This window comes from Nannobrachium achirus (assembly GCF_963921795.1).
Source record: "Nannobrachium achirus genome assembly, chromosome: 23".
Classification (NCBI taxonomy): Eukaryota; Metazoa; Chordata; class Actinopteri; order Myctophiformes; family Myctophidae; genus Nannobrachium; species Nannobrachium achirus.
In genome coordinates this window covers 45,378,988-45,397,229 of record NC_137830.1, presented here as the reverse complement: position 1 = coordinate 45,397,229, position 18,242 = coordinate 45,378,988, and the positions used below count along the sequence as shown (strand labels likewise).

Sequence of the window (18,242 nt, the reverse complement as noted above, 5' to 3'; positions counted from 1 at the left end):
ATAAATGTTCAGGTCAGGGCATACGTTTTATCCGATCACGAATGCACGTACACACACGCACGCACGCACGCACGCTCACACGTCACACACACACACACACACACACACACACACACACACACACACACACACACACACACACACACACACACACACACACACACACACACACACACACACACACACACACACACACACACACGCCCAAATTATGCCAAGCATACAAGCAATTGACACACAAGGGTCTCCACATCAAAAGCTGTGTAAGCATTAGTGTGTTACGTAAGAAACAGGATAAGCAAACGACAGTGTATAAACAGGTGAAAACAAAGAACAGAGGGTCTTGAGGGTCTTTTCGGTGGATGCTGTGGTTGAAAGTAACGAAAATACTGTACTTAAGTACAATTTTGAGGTATTTCTTAATTTATTACAGTACCTGGAGTATTTCCAATTTCCAGTACTTTTACTTCTACTCCACTACATCTAAGAGGCAAATATAATGAACTTTTACTTGTAAACCACTCACACAGAGTGTCTGTACTGTAGCAGAGTGTTTCTACATGGCGGTATTGAGTACTCTTTCCACCATGGGTGGATGGGAGAATGAACATGGTGGGGAGGCAGAGAGGAGAGGGAGGGCCAGCAGAACGCCTGGGGCCAGTCCCTGCTTTACACATCACAGAGTCCACCTCACAACAAAGGACTGCCAACAACAATACAGAGTACAGAGAGAGACAGAGAGACACACAGAGAGAGAGGCAGAGAGATAGAGGGGGGGGAGAGAGAGAATGGCAGACAGAAAAGAGATACACAAACAAGAGAGACAAAGTGAGAGAGAGAGAAAACGTATGTTTTCTCATGCCAATAAAGCCCTTTGAATTGAAAATTGAAAATTGAGAGAGACAATATTTTGGAGAAAGATAGCAGGACATGGGAGAGCTGTGTGAGAGCAGGGTTTGTTCCGACTATCGTACTAACACCACCCACGTGTTTCTCATCCCAGTCTCGCAGCTCTCTGCATCCTATTACCCCCTGGATGACCCTCAGCCCGAGACCCTCAGCCGTGACCCCAATCCACACTCCGACACCCTCCGACCCAACAACTCCCAGCTAATAATGTCTCTGTCAGGTGGCTACACACCACGTTATCAACCCTTTTCAATGCATTTGCACTGACTTGTGTTAACCACTTTCAACCCAGCATCCCTAGTTTTGGTAGGTTATTATAGGCATGTATTTATTATTTTTTTTCAAAAATGATTCGCCATTTTCTCTATTCTTGAAATAGGGCATATCCAGCTAACCAAGATACATACCTAACCGTAAACTTGTGAAACTGCCGAAAAATCTCATTCACATAGAAATGTGTCCGTTTACATTGAGACAGACAGATGTAGGCACACACAACCTCAAGTCTCTCCTACAGTTCCATACTCCGTCAGACAGTGGGGGGAAACAACAGACAGTTCCATACTCCGTCAGACAGTGGGGGGAAACAACAGAGTGAAAACAAGAGGAGAAGAATGCGTCTAAACTTCTTTTGGCCCCAGAAGCTCCATGTCCTTACAAGGAGATTGAGCACAGCGTCAAGCGTTAGCGCAGCAACATCTGGCTCTGATGACGGGCGCGAGGAAGAGAGAGGGATGACGTTCTGTCATTCCCCATTAATGACCACCGCAGCTTACACACAGACAGGTTAGAATCCACACACACACACACACACACACACACACACACACACACACACACACACACACACACACACACACACACACACACACACACACACACACACACACACACACACACACACACACACACACACACACACACACACACACACACACACACACACACACACACGTTGAGAACACTCAGCCTATACTGTACTACAGAATGTAGTACTAGTGTCACAAGGAGCAGACAAGTAGACACTTACAGGATGTAAGCAATAACTCCGATGGACCAGCAGTCCACTGCCTTACTGTAGGGCTTCTGGGCCAGAACCTCTGGGGCTGAGGGAGGGAAGGAGAAGAGAAAGAGAGCCATAGTGAGAGACGGGGGTCAACAACTAAACAGTCAAGCCACAGTGCTTTCTTGGGTTTAAAATCCTCTTAGCAGACCTTGTATTGAACTGTACTTTACCGTGCTTGTTTTTGCAAACGGTTAATAAAGTATTCAATCAATCAATCAATCAATCAATCAAAGACACCAAATATAATGTATTTATATCATGGCCACAGAGAACACTCGATTCAAATTAGCTGGCCGGTGGGCATTTATGTTGAGATAACGCACAGACAAATACGCATAATAAACATTATAATGATTGTAATTTAAGCTAACAGATACAAACTATACATATAAACAACTTACTAAATGTATCTTTCAACCTTTTGGGGAACACAGAATATAATGTGTTGACGACGTTCGTGTTGTGAGACTGACTTGGCTAGTCATTTCTAGGTCGTTGTCTTCTCCCACTTGCTGAAGTAGTCAGCTAGCATTTATTTCAAGGCTGATAAAGACGCACACACAAAACCCCCAAAATATGAATAAAAACTACTTTTTTATTTAGTTTTTCCCATTTAATCACCAGCCTTAGTATAAGCAGGATAATCCACTCTAAGCCATGTGTTCACTTCATGGAGGTAATTAGCCAAGTCTGGCATTATGTTTTGATAACCACACCGCTCTGTGGATTATCCCTTAGGTCAGTGGTTCTCAACCTTTTCAGGCCGTGACCCCCAAAAGAATCATATTTAAACCGGGGAGCCGCCTCCCTGATAAGCACTTGTAGGAGTTGAGGCATCGCATTTTGTTTGACCCTGTTCCACAGATGAATATTGTGAAAATAATAGCATATCTACAAGCCCACAACTTTGAGCTTGTAGATCGTCTATTTTCTTATATTATTTGACAATTCGCTTTTTTTATAGTATAGTTTATTGAATACTTTTGATGCAGTAATGTTTTTTTTCCCCCATATATATATATTTTGAGGCAGTAAAAAGGTCTAAGTCCTTTTAAATTGTCACTTCACTGTCATCTGGGGACCCCCCAAAAAAACTTGTGGGGACCCACTCGACCCACAGGTTGAGAACCACCTTAAGTAACAGAACACAGACCCATTTTCTCTTATAGACCACTGCGTAATGGAGCCCAAAAAGAGGGGCCACACAGAGGGCGAGTAGCTGAACAGAGGCCCCTCTGCGAGGCCCGTTCCATGGCTGGTCTGGGCCAATTAATGACAACAACAGGAAGAAATCTAAATGAGCTCACCCAAACAACCCATAGACACAACAGTGTCTTGATATGAGGGAAACACATGCATAACGGGATTAACTACAAACTCTGACTTGGCACGTACACGTGCCTACAATCAATTCTGAACGTCAACAACACACTGCCAACTTCAGACACATGTGCTGAATCAAAGGGCTCGATTCAGAGTTTGTTTATATCGTGTGTCATCTGCAAGGTGTGTTGTTTGTATGTGTGCAAGTGCTGATGAGCACAAATACATATTTGTGTGTGTGTGTGTGAGTGCGTGTACTGTATACCAAATGTAGTGCGTGAGCGTGCCGTGAGCGTGCCGTGTGTGTGCGTGCGTGCGTGCGTGCGTGCGTGCGTGCGTGCGTGCGTGCGTGCGTGCGTGCGTGCGCGTGCGTGTGTGTGTGTTGAATCCTTCTGCTTTCTCAGGTCCCAGATCCTCAAAATCTGGTTTCAATTCAGTCAATTCCGATTGCTGACGTAACCTGGGCTATTTATACCCGAGGAATGCTTCCTTCTCCCAGCTAACACCATCATCCTCATCAGGAAACACTATATTTAGCAGGATCTCCACTTTTTAGAGTGAAATGCCCTACGGTCGGTCAATCCTCAGCAGAAGAGGATGGATGGGGGGGGACAGAAGGGGAGGGGGTCACTAGTGTCAACATCAGACCATTTAAAGTAAAAAATTACTGTGGGGGACAGAGTGTGTGAATGTGTGTGTTAATTAACCCTAGTCGTGAGGGTTGTGGGATTGTTTTGTTTGTGATGTTCCTGTTCTGTGTTTTCAGTAGGGAAAAAAGAAAGGAAAAAAACGTGCACAATGGTGACGATGTTCTGTTAATTGTTCCAGGACATTCATTGCATGTGTATTTGGTGGTCTTGAAGTTGAGGAAGAAAAGTCCTGTCCAGGTCTAAATCAGTGGTCCTCAACCTTTTCAGTCCGCAACCCCCAAAATAATCATATTTTAACTGGGGACCCCCCCCCACCTTCACGAGCACTAAGAGTTGAGGCATTACATTTTGTATAACACGGTTCTATTGTTGCGAGGCGTTGTGAGCATGTAGATCTGCTATTTTCACAATTTCAGCCTCTAATATTTGACAATTTGACCCATGTTTAATTTGTCATTTTAGATGTATTCAAAAGTCCTTAAATTGTCACTTTAGAAATGTGCAGATACCCTCTATACACATAAACTTCATGTTGGTTTGTTCACTGTTGAGTGAGAAAACAATGTTACACGTTAAGTTAATCATCTGGGGACCCCCCCCCCCCCCCCAAATAATTTGGGGACCCACCAATTAGGGGTAGGACCCACAGAATAGTAGCTCCCTTTGGCTAGGACTATACAATACATTTCTGTGTATAAGACCTCTACAGTAGACGATACATTAATGTGAGACATTCTGTTTGCCTCGTCTTGCCTTGCTTGATTGACAGCCAGCAGTGTTTTAACCTGGACATCAGCCCGAAGGAAATCAGTCATGTAACCGATATAGAACATCTGTCTGTCATGTGACACATTGTTAGCCGTCCTCACTCCCTCCCTCTTGGCGACCAGAGAAAGGGACAGTGAGCACTTGATAAGGAGCACTCACTCCAGAGGCAAGAGGAGTGAATATCAAACATATAATTTTCCGAATGTCTGTCTGTCTGTCCGTCCGTCCGTCCGTCCGTCTGTGTGTCCGTCTGTAACAGTGTTTCTCCTCAGTGGCTGGAGCAATTGATCTGAAATCGCATCACCATTAGCATATGAACACACCTGACATAACTGTGAAGCCCGTTTGTCACTTTCACAAATCGTATGCTGTATATTAGCATTTTTCTGGTGTATCTACTATCTATTCTGCATCTAGCATGAGGCATATCTATTCTGAATCTAGCATGAGGCAACATGTTTAACCAGCTGTGTGTGTGTGTGTGTGTGTGTGTGTGTGTGTGTGTGTGTGTGTGTGTGTGTGTGTGTGTGTGTGTGTGTGTGTGTGTGTGGCACGCGGGGGGGTGGGGTAGGGTGGGGGGGGGGGGGGGTTGTCTGGCCCTGTTACAGATGTTGTCCAAAAATCATGCAGATCGGTACACAGCATCTCTGTAGCCATTAAACGAAACGGTATTTCTTACATTGATGCTACTACATATTATCATGTAAGCACCAGTTAAAGTTACTTTCCATCCCTCATATACTGTGTGCACGAGTGCACACCCCATAACCCACACACTGCACATCATTTCAGAGCTCATATCTTTGAACGGGTAAGGGCTAGTCTGTGTATACACACTGACTTGACAGCCCTCCCACACACACACACACACACACACACACGCACACGCACGCACGCACGCACGCACGCACACGCAGAGCAATCCCATTAAACATTTTATAGCACTACTGCAACACTCCCCCTTCCCTCAATGACCATTCATGAAGCTAGATAGCATTTTTAGGTTTTAGAAGTGTTTTACTGATTAGGTGCGTGGCCTACCTACCGGTATGTTATTGTTTTTCTAGATTGATATTCCTATGCATTTGTTATACTAGACCTTACCCGTTCGAAGATATGTGCTCCAAAATAGTTTTTTCATACCCGTTGGAAGATGAGAGAGAGAGAGAGAGAGAGAGAGAGAGAGAGAGAGAGAGAGAGAGAGAGAGAGTTTCATACCCGTTGGAAGATGAGAGAGAGAGAGAGAGAGAGAGAGAGAGAGAGAGAGAGAGAGAGAGAGCACATTCCTAACTGTGAGAGAGAGGGGTGTGTGTGTGGGGCTACAGATCCCATGGCCTGGAGGAACGGACCGTAACCCTGACAACAGGCTAAGAAAACGCTAATAAACAGCTTTAATTTGGGAGAAATGAAATTCGGGCTCCGTCAGCGTTGGTATAATGCTAATGGCCAATACCATGTGAACTTTGGGATCAGTTGCTGAAGCGAGTGAATAGATAAACGTAGATAAGCGTGAGCGTTAGAGCGTGAGTGAGTTTGGAAAATTATATGTTTGATTGTCGTTTATGTACTGACATATTATCTTGCTTATTATAGTGATATGTATTACCTGCTTATTCTAAATCGCTTTGGATTAAAAGCATCTGCTAAATGCCTAAACTGTAAACTGTATAGCACTGTGTAATTCATGTAATCTAATTTGAGACATGTCACCTAGATGACACTCATAATTTATTGAAAAGAAAAACATACAAACACGAGATGTATAACAGCACAGAATCTTGGATAATAAGGGGGATTACTTTTTTTTTATTAACTAAACATTTGGTAACATATTTATGCAGTTAACTCTGGGCTCTTGCTGCCCTGATGAACGGTTATGATTTATTTTTATTCTCCCTTACCCACATATCCTGGTGTGCCACAGGCGGTTGACATGACGTCGCCACTACCCTCCATCTTGGACAGGCCAAAGTCACTGATCATGATCTTGGACTCATCCTGGGGGTTGAAATAGAGCAGGTTCTCTGGCTGGAGAAAGGGACATGAGGGGCGGTGGAGACAGAATGAAAGAGAGAGTAAAGGAGAGAGTAAAGGAGAGAGTTTTTTTCTTGGTTCAGGAAAAATAGTATCTGTATGTATGTTCTTAGGCGCCCTCTCCTAATGTAGGGTTACTGTTTGTTGGTATGTATTGTTTTGTCTTCATGTGGGGACTACGGATGAAATTTAGCATTCTTGCTAATTCCGGCTTATTTACATTGCATTCATGTAGTGTTCATTAATATGCATTGTCCCGTCTAAATAAACAAATAAAGTAAAGTAAAGTAAAGTAAAGTAAAGTAAAATGTCAACCAAACAAACCCAAAGCAGTTTTTCTCTTCACCTCCTGGTTTGTCCCTCGCTCTGGTCCAGAGCGTTAAGCGAGGTCTCTCTAACACAGTGTTTGTCAACCACTGTGCCTGGGGACCTTTGGTGTGCCCCTGAGAAGGGTCAAGTGTGCCCCTAGAAACTGCTTGAAAGCCAGTATTGTATTTATCATTTTAAAAATGATTTAAGCTAGTGAAAACAGACGATCTACAAGCACACAATGCTTGTAGATCTGCTGTTTTCACTGATGTTGTGCGACAGCCTTGTATGATGAAGCAGGGCTTTACTTTGCGAAGAAACGTACAAATTTGAAACTTGGAGATACAAGGTTTCTTCCCGACAGTGACGATATTTACACCCCCGTATTATGTTGGTGTGCCCAATTGGATTCTTGGGACATGAAAAGTGTGCCCATGCAGAAAAAAGGTTGAGAAACACTGCTCTAACACTCTGCCAGGAAGCCAGCTCAGATACAGGACAAGGAATTCCACTGTCCTACGAGGGCTCGACTTCAGTAAAAGTAACTACTTCGATACTCACCTAAACAAAGGCAGTTTTTCGTTGTTGAAGCCTCTCAGCACCCCACCTTCTCTGTAGAACACACTTTTTGAGCTGAAAATAAAATGAGTTCGCCAGACGGAAATTATTTTGTTTGCTCCACAGTGCCCCCCACAGATTATGGGCAATGGTAATAGTATATTAACGAGATCTGTAGGGGTAAATTTATAGGGATTAAACAACATAATTTCCGTCTCTGGCGTTCATATTTTACTTTCTGCTCAACAAAAAGTGGATTTTACAGAGAAGTTACTGAGAGGCTTCCCACCACGGAGAATAGACTTTCAACAACGCAAAACTGCTTTTGTTTAGGTGAGTAGCAGGGCATTCGCGAATAGTGATTTTTAGGGACAGAACGAAATTTATGGAGGGGGGTCACTGGAGGAAATGTATATGCCCTGATATAAAATGCTATGACCCTCCCTCTGTATGTGGGAAAAAATCAGTGGCCCTCCCCAACCAAAAAAAGAAAAGAAGATGGCCCTCCCCTAAAACATAACATTTTATACATGAGTAAAATGATCCCTAAAAACATAAACTTATTCATAAACGCAACTGCAGTAATAATAGCACTATATACGAGAACATGAATAAAGCAAATTCACCTCCCCCTATGAGACTCGAACCGGCAGCCCCACGGGACGAATGGATCGTTAGCACAGCGACTAATGCACTGAGCTATCTTCACAGATAACATTTTAGTGAATAAAAGTGAACTCTAGAACTTAAGCTACCACTTCTATATCATATGATGTTATAGGACTTAGGAGAAGGCTATGAATGTTTAATCTGTAAACTCACCGCTTCATCTATCTGTCTGGGAAATTTTATACGCAAATGTGAAAGTGAAGAAAAATGCTTTCCATTGGAACACTGCCATCCTTTAAGATGATCCACTGCCGGCCGAACTTAACCCTATATATTAAAACAGGGATGCAATATGTTTCATCAATGAGACTATCCCTAAAAGATTCCCGTTGTGGTGGAGAAAGAAAAAAAGACGAAAAAACCTCGAAGCCAAAATCAAAATCCAAACAGCCACACACACGCAATTCCAGTAGGACTTGCCTAACCCCTCTGATCTTCTTGTTGTCCGTGCTCTTCTCTAATTTAGTTTCGAGTCTGACAAGACTCTCCTCAGCAGAGAGGGTCTGCAGCGAAGCTCTTAAATTGTGATCCAAGTAACTTTTAGTACGCACATTTGTTCTCTTGATGTTGTAAGACGCCATGTTTGTTGTGTTCTGAACTTTTCCCTCTGACTAAAAGTATTGTCGCTGCCAGGAAGAGCGTCAGTGATTGGCCAGAAACTGCACACGCCTACTGGCTGGATAGGCCAAGCTAAATGATTGACACATAGAAGGAACAATGGGAAAGGCTCAATAGCCCAGCTGTTGGGAAAAACCAAGATAAGCAACGGAGGGGTGTCAATGACTATTGTTGTACTATTATTCAGGAAAGCTGTAAAGAAAATATGCATATAAAATCCGGGCTCATTTTAAAAATAAAAATTGGATGACCCTCCCTTGGACTCAAAGTAAAATTTGATGACCCTCCCTCAAACTAAAACTAAAAAGACATGACCCTCCCCTATTTTCCTCCAGTGACCCCCCTCCATAAATTTCCCTAGGTCCCTTAGTATTCGAATTATTCGACCGCAAAGTATTCGAATAGTCGAATATTCGACAGGACTGGCCAAACTGTCAAATATTAAGTAAGCAAGAGGTGAAAACTGTGAAAATAGCCGATCTACATGCTCACAATGCCTCGCGTTGCAAGACGTTGTGAGCATGTAGATCGGCTATTTTCACAATATTTATCTGCGGAACCGAGTCACATTAAATGTAATACCTACAATTCAAAGTGCTTGTCAGGGTGGCGGTCCCCAGTTCAAATATGTTTATTTTGGGGGTCATGGCCTAAAAAGGTTTGAGAACCCCTGGTATAGAGCATTAACAAATTCATCCACCAGGGGCATTGACAACTCATTCTTATGACTTCCTATCTAGCCAAGCTTTATAAACTATACATTTTTAGAAAAACAATAAAAAAATAAAAATAAGTGAATATTCGACTTCGGTGAACAACGTCGAATAGTGACTTTGATATTTGAATATTCAAATATTTGGTGAATGCCCTAGTGCAGGGGTCTTCAACCGGGGGTCTGGGACCCCTAGGGGGTCCTCAGGGTTACTACAGGGGGTCCTCCAAATCTTTGTGTGGTAGGATCATTCTTTTAAATGAACAACTTGAACACTCGCCTCCCTATTCTGAGGAGAACTTTAGCCAAAAATAGCAGATCTGCGAGGCGTTGAGAGCTTGGAGATCGGCTATTTTTTCGGCAAATAGGTTTGGTGGTAAAAAAAAACAAGACAAAGTACATAGTGAAAGGTCAAGTTTACAAAATATCGATGATTTAATTGGTTAATTGTCTGAAAATACACATTAACATGAATCCAACATAGACAGATGACAGTGCTGTCAAACAAGTCTATGAATCTATCTATAAAATTGATAAAAATCTGCTTCACACATTTATACAATATGTAGAGGGGGTCTACATATTGAAGACCCCTGACCCCTACATATTGAAGACCCCTGCCCTAGTGAGTAGCAAAGTAGTATTGTTTATTTTTTTACTTGAGCCCTCGTAGGGCATGTGAATTCCTTGTCCTGTATCTGAGCCGGCTTCTCTGGACCAGAGCTAGGTTTGTCCCTGCACCAGTTTTTGAAAGTCACTCCGGTGATGTCGGTTCCATATATTAATGCTGCCTGAGTCTTTTATGAGCATACATGCCTGTACTCCCCACCCTGGGGGACCCCCTCTCCCTCCCTGGATCCTCCCAGAATCCCTTGCGTGTTCTGACCTGCTGAGTGGCATAAATCTCTCCAGCGTGCGCTGCCCCTCATCTTGGCAATAAATCAGTGGTTGTAAAACACAAATGCAATGATCCACACGTACTGGACTGGGGTGAAGGAAGGGATAGTGTATGTCTGAGTGTTTGCGTATTAGAGCCAAACCGATATGCGGTATGGGTTCGGCCGATATATCAGCCATTATTTTACCTTTTTGACGGCATAGATATCAGAAATTATGCAGCCAACGTGTCTCTAGTTAAACGAGTAAGTGATATTTTTGGTCAAGACAAACTTTTTGTTGTTTTGTTAAAAGGTTAAAGCACTATATCGTGATAGTAATCATTGCTATATAGAGTGTCTGTTCTCTTCAATAAACAGAAAATACATTTTCAGGTAGGAGGCAAATCTCCAGCCAATCAGGAGAAAGTACCCATTTATCAGCTTCAATTGTAATGTTTCAAAATGTGTCTGCTCATTTCTTTGTGTCATCACTTGCCCTGTGTGAGTTGTCTCTCCTGATTGGATAGAATTGGTATCCCGACCTGAACATTTATGTTCTGTTTGATCAAGAGCTGGAGGGATGGGGAAACACCCCTGTTACTGAACAAACACTTAGTCTATCTATACCAATATACTGTACATAAAGCAATTTAATACTTAAGTGGTTACTGGTAAATACATTTTAATTCAGTTTCTAAATTGAATTGCCTGAGTTTCAGGCATCTGTTGGGCTCTACAGCAGTGGTTCTCAAAGTGGATTCCAGGGACTAAATTGACCCACACAAGTCTGTAACTCTTGACAGCGTACAAAAGGAACCAAATGAACCCGTTAGGGTTCATTTGGTTCCATCTGTACACTGTCAAGAGTTAAGGAGAGACCATGAAATATGAAAGTTTGAGAAACTGCACATAAAAACAGTAACACGATGTTATGCGTTCTCTCTGTGTGGACACAGTATGCTTCACCTTCAGGTCTCTGTGCACGATGCCCATGTCGTGCAGGTAGTGGACCGCGTCCAGGACCTGTCTGATGAGCGTGCTGGCGTCTTTCTCCGTGTAGAAACCTTTCTCCACGATGCGATCAAACAGCTCCCCCCCAGACACCCTGCGGGGAGAGAGCCCAGGGAGGGACAGTCAAAACAGTGTTAACACATTAACACACATGTCGGCGGGGGTGACTGGGTGCACATATAGACATAAACACGCTGAAATATACAGACTACCCACACACACACACACACACACACACACACACACATTCAAACACTTTGGCACTCAGATACACGCACGGACACACACCCAGGGACGTGCACGCCCCCTGTCAAGCAGTGGCGTCAGTTCAGAAAAAGCTAAGGTATGGCAACATGACTGGTGTCTTCGCGCGCGTGCAAGACACCAGTCATGTTGCCATACCTTAGCAACAGGCATGATACATTTATTTTAAGAAGTACATTTTACTTTTTCCCCCGTTTCTACGGTTTCTTGGGCTGGATATGGCAGCCTGGAACGGTTGTTCAAGTGCAGCTGAACTTGGCAAGTTAGTAAACGTGCCACAATTAACAATAATGAATTGCACCTGTGCAGCTGACCTGCGGAACCTGGGAATATACCACTTTGTCAAGATGGGGAGAATACAAGTGTGGAGAATACAATTATAATACCTTGTTAAAGTGACCATTTTGTTAAATGTTGCATTTTGTAGTTATTTTACTGTAAATGTAACATAATAACCAGCACAGACAGACAAAGAGACATCCATGGATTTATATTTAAAAGTAACTTTTATCTGGGGCGCCCGCTGGCCTGGTGGTCAAGGCGTGTACCATATACTAGGCTATGATGCCTGCTGGCGTCGCCGGTTCGATTCCCGATCCGGACGACCTTTGCCGCATGTCATTCCCCATCTCTCTCCCCATTTCCTGTCAGTCTACTGTCCTATCAAATAAAGGCATAAAAAGCCCAAAAACAAATCTTTAAAAAAATAAAAAAAATAAAAAGTAACTTTTATCTTCCCCCCCTGGACCCAGGGTATGGCAGCTGCATACCCCTGCCATACCCAATTGACGCCCCCTGCTGTCAAGGTTCATGCATCTGGCAGTAACCGCTACCAGACAGACCGGTCCACTGAGATGTAATTTATGAGCTATAAAACACAGTCTTCAGCCAACTGTGTATGGAGGCTGTGACCCATGTGTTGCCAGACAAACACGTGTCCTGACCCACCCGCCGCCCTCATCACGCCTCATTATATGACCCACTGCTAAGAAGACCACTAACTAGATGCTCTGGACTCAGCTGTCAGTCAAAACCCAGCGCTACAGGAGCGAGAGAGAGAGAGAGAGCGGGAGGGAGAAAGGGGCGGCCGGGGGGGTGATGTGCATGCATTATGTGCGTGTGCAGTGTGCACATAATGCGTGTATGAGACAGTTGAGCGTTCGTGTGGTGTGTGTGTGTGGTGTGTGTGTGTGTGTGTGTGTGTGTGTGTGTGTGTGTGTGTGTGTGTGTGTGTGTGTGTGTGTGTGTGTGTGTGTGTGTGTGTGTGTGTGTGTGTACATCACATACAAGGCAGTTTGGACAGGTCTCCTTTAGGACTTTAAGTACCCCCAGATAACAGCCTTTTCAACACATCTCTCAACAGTCTCTCCAGAGCAAGAGCAACACATCTCTCTCAACTATCTTTCTCCTGTAGCCAGTAGCCACAGGAGAAAGGAGAAGAAAGGAGAGAGAGGAGAGAGGAGAACGGACAGGGAAACAAATAAAACAATGGAAACAACATCCTCAAGTGATGATGACCTGGCCGTGGTTGTTAGCCTATTAAATAATAAAAAGATAAAGAAGAATATAAGTCTTCACCGGCGCACACAACCCATCACGTCACAGAAGAGACAACACTCGTTCACCGTTCCCCCTCCGCTCTGTCCCCCCACAGACAGGCAGCTCGCAGCAGCGGTGGTGTAAAGTAACTAGAAGTAGGCCTACTTTACTTGAGTAGCCTGTACTTGTAGGTATTTGTACTTGAGTCCAATTCCCAGTACTTTCCTTCTACTCCACTACATTTCGGATCCTATTGTATTTAATACCCAGCGATTTATTTTAAAACATTAGTCTTTTTGCAGATATAGGCTAAATTAACAATAAAACATACATAAACCATGCTTTTACAGTTTTACCAGTAGGAATTCGAGTACTTTTTCCAAGCAGCCACACCGACGAGAGACACGGAAAAGCAATGCAAAGGGAAGGTCCCTCGACCTTGCTCTCTCTCTCTCTCTTTAGTAGGAAAGAGTGAGCTTGATTTAATACAGAGAGAGAGAGGAGTTCACCAGCGAATCTTCGCTAAATTCGACACAAGGGCGAATAAAAAACAGACGCCTTTTCGCTTTTTTTAAATTCGCGTTTGGTGTGGATGATTCCATTGACTTTATAAAGTTTTAAACAAAAGGCGAATTATACGCTAATTCGCTATTCGCCAATTCGCCGGCAGTATGTACGGACCTTAACTCTCTCCCTCTCTCTCTCTCTCTCTCTTTCTTTTTCTCTCTCTTCCTCTCTCTCTCTCCATCATAGGAGTCTCAAGGGAGTTCACTCACTACCTGGAAGATATGATCGTCGGACAGTTTTTATGTTTGTCACTTAAGCCTGGGAAGTACTTTTTCCATCATAGACAACATAGCATGTATAGCATTGTCTAGGCCATGTGTCTAATAGGCAGTATAAAAGTATAAACATTTTTGACCATACACTATGAAGTTAAAGAAAAACTGCACTCTGTTCAAGTCAAGTCAAATTTGCATGGCACATTTAAAAACAACACACACTGATCAAGTAACTAACATTAAAAAAACAAAACAAGGCACACTATTCATAGGCACAAATAAGTAGACCTAATACATGTGCGTAGGCAAGAAAACTCTGGACGTAACAGAGTAAATGGAGGGGGCAGATCTGATAGGGAAAAGAATGTGGTTCTATAGACCAATTATTTGTTTACAAACATTGAGACTGAATGCACAGGTGACTGTATCATGTAATCAATTCCCAACATATCCCCAAACCTGTTGCTTTGGGGTGCACTGGTTATTCAACCTCCTCTTGTGTGCTAGTGAGGTGAGCCCATGGGTGCGCCCTTATCGAGACATATATACTTCATTGCGCAACGGTATTCCGCGTCAAGAGTAGCTGATATACAAGCTCACATGGCGTCACCAATGCAACCCTTCTGAGCTTGGAGGTCTACGCGCGACACCGTCACAGGACGAAGCATAAATTAGGCTTCATGGACTGCAGCTGGCCGAGCAGTAGACGCTCCGTGATGAGGAGCGCTCCCTCTGTTCTGATGACGGTGAATGGAGGTGGGGTTTGAAGGACAACTGTTTTGAATCGCTATTATTGTTTACAATCAACAGAAACTAAGGATTATATATTTCAAGAGTGAGAAATTACAGTAAAAATGCTAAGCATTCTTCCTCCACACTGGGAGAAAAACGGCATCTGAAAGTTTGATGGAATGCATTTTTAAATGCAAGTGCCATCCATTGCATCCTATGAGCGGTGGGGTTCATTTGGTGCCGACCTGTGCGCGCATACTGGTTTTTATCAGTGTGACGTGGACCATTAAGGCGTCTATAGTTTACTCTAGGCCTAGGGCCTGTGACAATTTAACAGTAAAGACACGGTCACTCCTTAGCTTAGGTTTTGGGCATGGGGCAGCCTACAAAGAGCCCCAAGTCAGCAGACCTGGAGGACATGGAAGTAAAATGATGGGTCACTTAGATTAGAAGATCTGTGATAAAGGAGGGGCCAGCCCGTTTAGAGCTTGATAAACAAACATGAGTTCTGAACTGTACTGGCTACTAGCCAGTGGAGAGAGAGGCCCAGAGAGGGGTAATATAGTCCTTGAAATATTTAACGCAGCATGCTGCATTAAATAATATTCTAAAAAACATCCTCAACAGAGATCCAACGCATTCCAACACCAGGGGGAGCTGGACACTGCACCTTAAACTGAGGTGGTTTCATTCAAAGTAAGGAGAAACAGGGAAGGGATCAAGGGATCTTACTACTGTATGTATGAGAACATTTAAATTAGTGGGGCTTAATCTAAAAGGCTTTACAAAAAATAAGAGAATTCAGAGGAAGATTAATTTGACCCCGAGGACAATGCCAGCAGCAAATAAACACGCCTGTTGCCTTAATTATTGCGACCGTAGGTCGCACTTACTACAGAAAGCTGCTCGAGGTGTCCGTCCGTCCGTCCGTCCGTCACACACGTCACACTTTTGCCCTGCTCATATCTCCGCAACCGTTGCCCCCATCCATGCCAGATTTTGCACACACACTCCTTACCTGCCAAACTACAACCTCCAAGGACCCCCGGAGCTCCAGGGACCCCCAGCTCCCTCGGGGACCCCCAAGTGTAAAAAATGAGCACATGTGCAAAAATTACCAAATGACCACCCCAACGGGGCTGCTCACGGGGCATTCCCGGGGACCACCCACTCCTGGTGCTCCAGAACGGATGCAAAAGTGGTGGCGCCCCCAGTGGAGGACCCCCTGCCACTGCAGCTCACATAAAATGCCGTAACTCGGGCTAGGAGCGACCGGGAGAGCCGGGGCCGGTACCTATTCGTCCGCCTTGGCGGCGCGGAGACCCCACCCCTCATTTCTCACATGGCCCTCTAGCGCCACCATGAGGCCGATTCAGATTTTGCCCTAAAATCACGAAAATCACTACACAGTATGTCTACACTCATGTCATCAACATGGATCAGGAAGATTTTGGAAAAACAAATTTTTGCTCTATTTGTGGAGATAAGTGACCTACGGTCGCTTATCTCCCGATTAGGGAGTCTTACTGGTAAATAAACAGTGATGCATCGCTGCAGGGGCGTCACACCAAATTCTGGGCCCTGGGTACAAGGATTCACTGAGGGCCCCCCATGAATGTTAACTATTGAAAAATAGCAGATATACAAGCTCACAGCGAGCTTGTAGATCTGCTATTTTTGAAAAATCGGGGAAAATGTGTGCAAGAAACCTATGTTTCCATTGGTGCTCAAACTTTTTCATGTCAAGGACCCCCAAGATGATATGTATATTTGGCCACAGACCCCCATCTCAAAATATTTAGTTCCAGGGACCCCCCCCCCCCCCCAGAAGCAAAATTTGAGTTACAAATATTTGCTTAAAAAATACATATATTCAAAGATGCACACATTTTCACGACTTTTCAAAAATAGTTGATCTACAAGCTCACTGTGAGCTTGTAGATCTGCTATTTTTCAATAGCTTAAGTCAGTGGTTCTCAAACTTTTTGGGCTTCAGTACCCCCTTTTCCTGATTGCTGAATCCAAGTACCCCCTCAAGTCCCCCCTTTAATCGACAACAACATTTTGATAAGAAAATACTGACATCAAAAATTAAGTAGCCTATTGTTTTCTATTCTGTAACAGCTGTGCTAGTCAAAAATTAAAGCTTTACAGGGCAGTACGTTCACATACATATGTCAATGTTTTATCATTAAACACCAGTAAGACTCCCTAATCGGGAGATAAGCGACCGTAGGTGGCTTATCTCCACAAATAGGGCAAAAATGTGTTTTTCCCAAATCTTCCTGATCCATGTTGATGACATGATTAAACATAACAGTAAAATAAATGTTTCCACTTTCCATTTTCTCTCAAGTACCCCCTGTAGTGCCTCTGGTACACGTACCCCCATTTGAGAAACACTGGCTTAAGTTACTAGGGCCCCTCCACCTTTGGCCCTAGTAACTCAGTCCCACTCCCCTCCCCCCCCTTGTGACGCCCCTGCATCGCTGTCTACTGTGTTCTTAACCCCCTTCAATGGGGATCATGTCGGCGCCCTCCCACTGACACCACCATGTCCGTTCATGTCTGCCTGGAAGCCAAAAAAAAAACAACCCAAATCTCATTACACGACCACATCATTTACTATGGATTCTCAGACACCCATGACATCTTGTTCTCGTTCTGTGACGGCGAGGAGCGAGGAGGGTGAGAGAGTGAATTCTAAAAGGGAGTGAGTTGTTGTTTGGTTCTTGTTTTTTTTTGGAGAGGAATAAATAATGCATGTGCCCTGGTGGTGAGTGCATGGTTAATACTTCTACAGGCCCAGAGCTCCCCCTCCTGGTGTGGGATTATTATACACCTGCAGAAAGTCAGAGATGGAGCCTTAAAGGAGTAGTTCACCCCCAAAATGACTTTTCTTTTTGCTATTGATTGCTCACGCCATGGAGACTTGAGTACAATAATATGTTTTGTTTTTTGTCGCATTCCTAAGACACTAATTTGATACGGAATCAATGGGGGCAAATTTACTATAATCAATGTTTTGTCTTAGGAATGCGAGAAATCCCAAAAGATATTATTGAACTCAAGTCTCCATGGCGTGAGTAATAAATAGAAAAACAAATAGTTTTTGGCGGTGAACTTCTGCTTTAAAGTCCTGCTCTGTCTCTGTGTGGATTGGAGCTGAATGAGAATTAAATATAAATAAATCACACCTAGAGTGAAGTGAGTGGTGCTATTTATGAGTTTATTTCATTAAGCCATTCACAGCACGTCCTGCGAAGCTTGGCCCATGGGACCCTGGGCGTATAACAAACTTTGCGCCGTTTGTGCCAAGATGTAGGCCATATCTAGGACAGATGTAGGCCACGTTTCACATTTATTGGGGGCCAGGGACGTGCAGAGAAAGGCAGGGGCTGAAAGTTCTAAGTACCTTTT

At 43.8% G+C, this 18,242-nt stretch overlaps 1 protein-coding gene across 3 annotated transcripts in view; it reads right to left on the bottom strand.

Moving 5' to 3' along the window:
• The window catches only part of camk1da (calcium/calmodulin-dependent protein kinase 1Da), a 109,615-nt gene that overhangs the window by 9,833 nt on the left and 81,540 nt on the right, over positions 1-18,242 (bottom strand). For all 3 annotated transcript variants that reach the window (XM_080754011.1, XM_080754013.1, XM_080754012.1), the window contains 3 exons: positions 11,461-11,599; positions 6,618-6,744; positions 1,940-2,015 (listed from right to left, as the gene is read on the bottom strand). In XM_080754011.1, the coding sequence (XP_080610137.1) occupies positions 1,940-2,015; positions 6,618-6,744; positions 11,461-11,599 (342 nt within the window). The remainder of the gene's footprint in view (positions 1-1,939; positions 2,016-6,617; positions 6,745-11,460; positions 11,600-18,242) is intronic.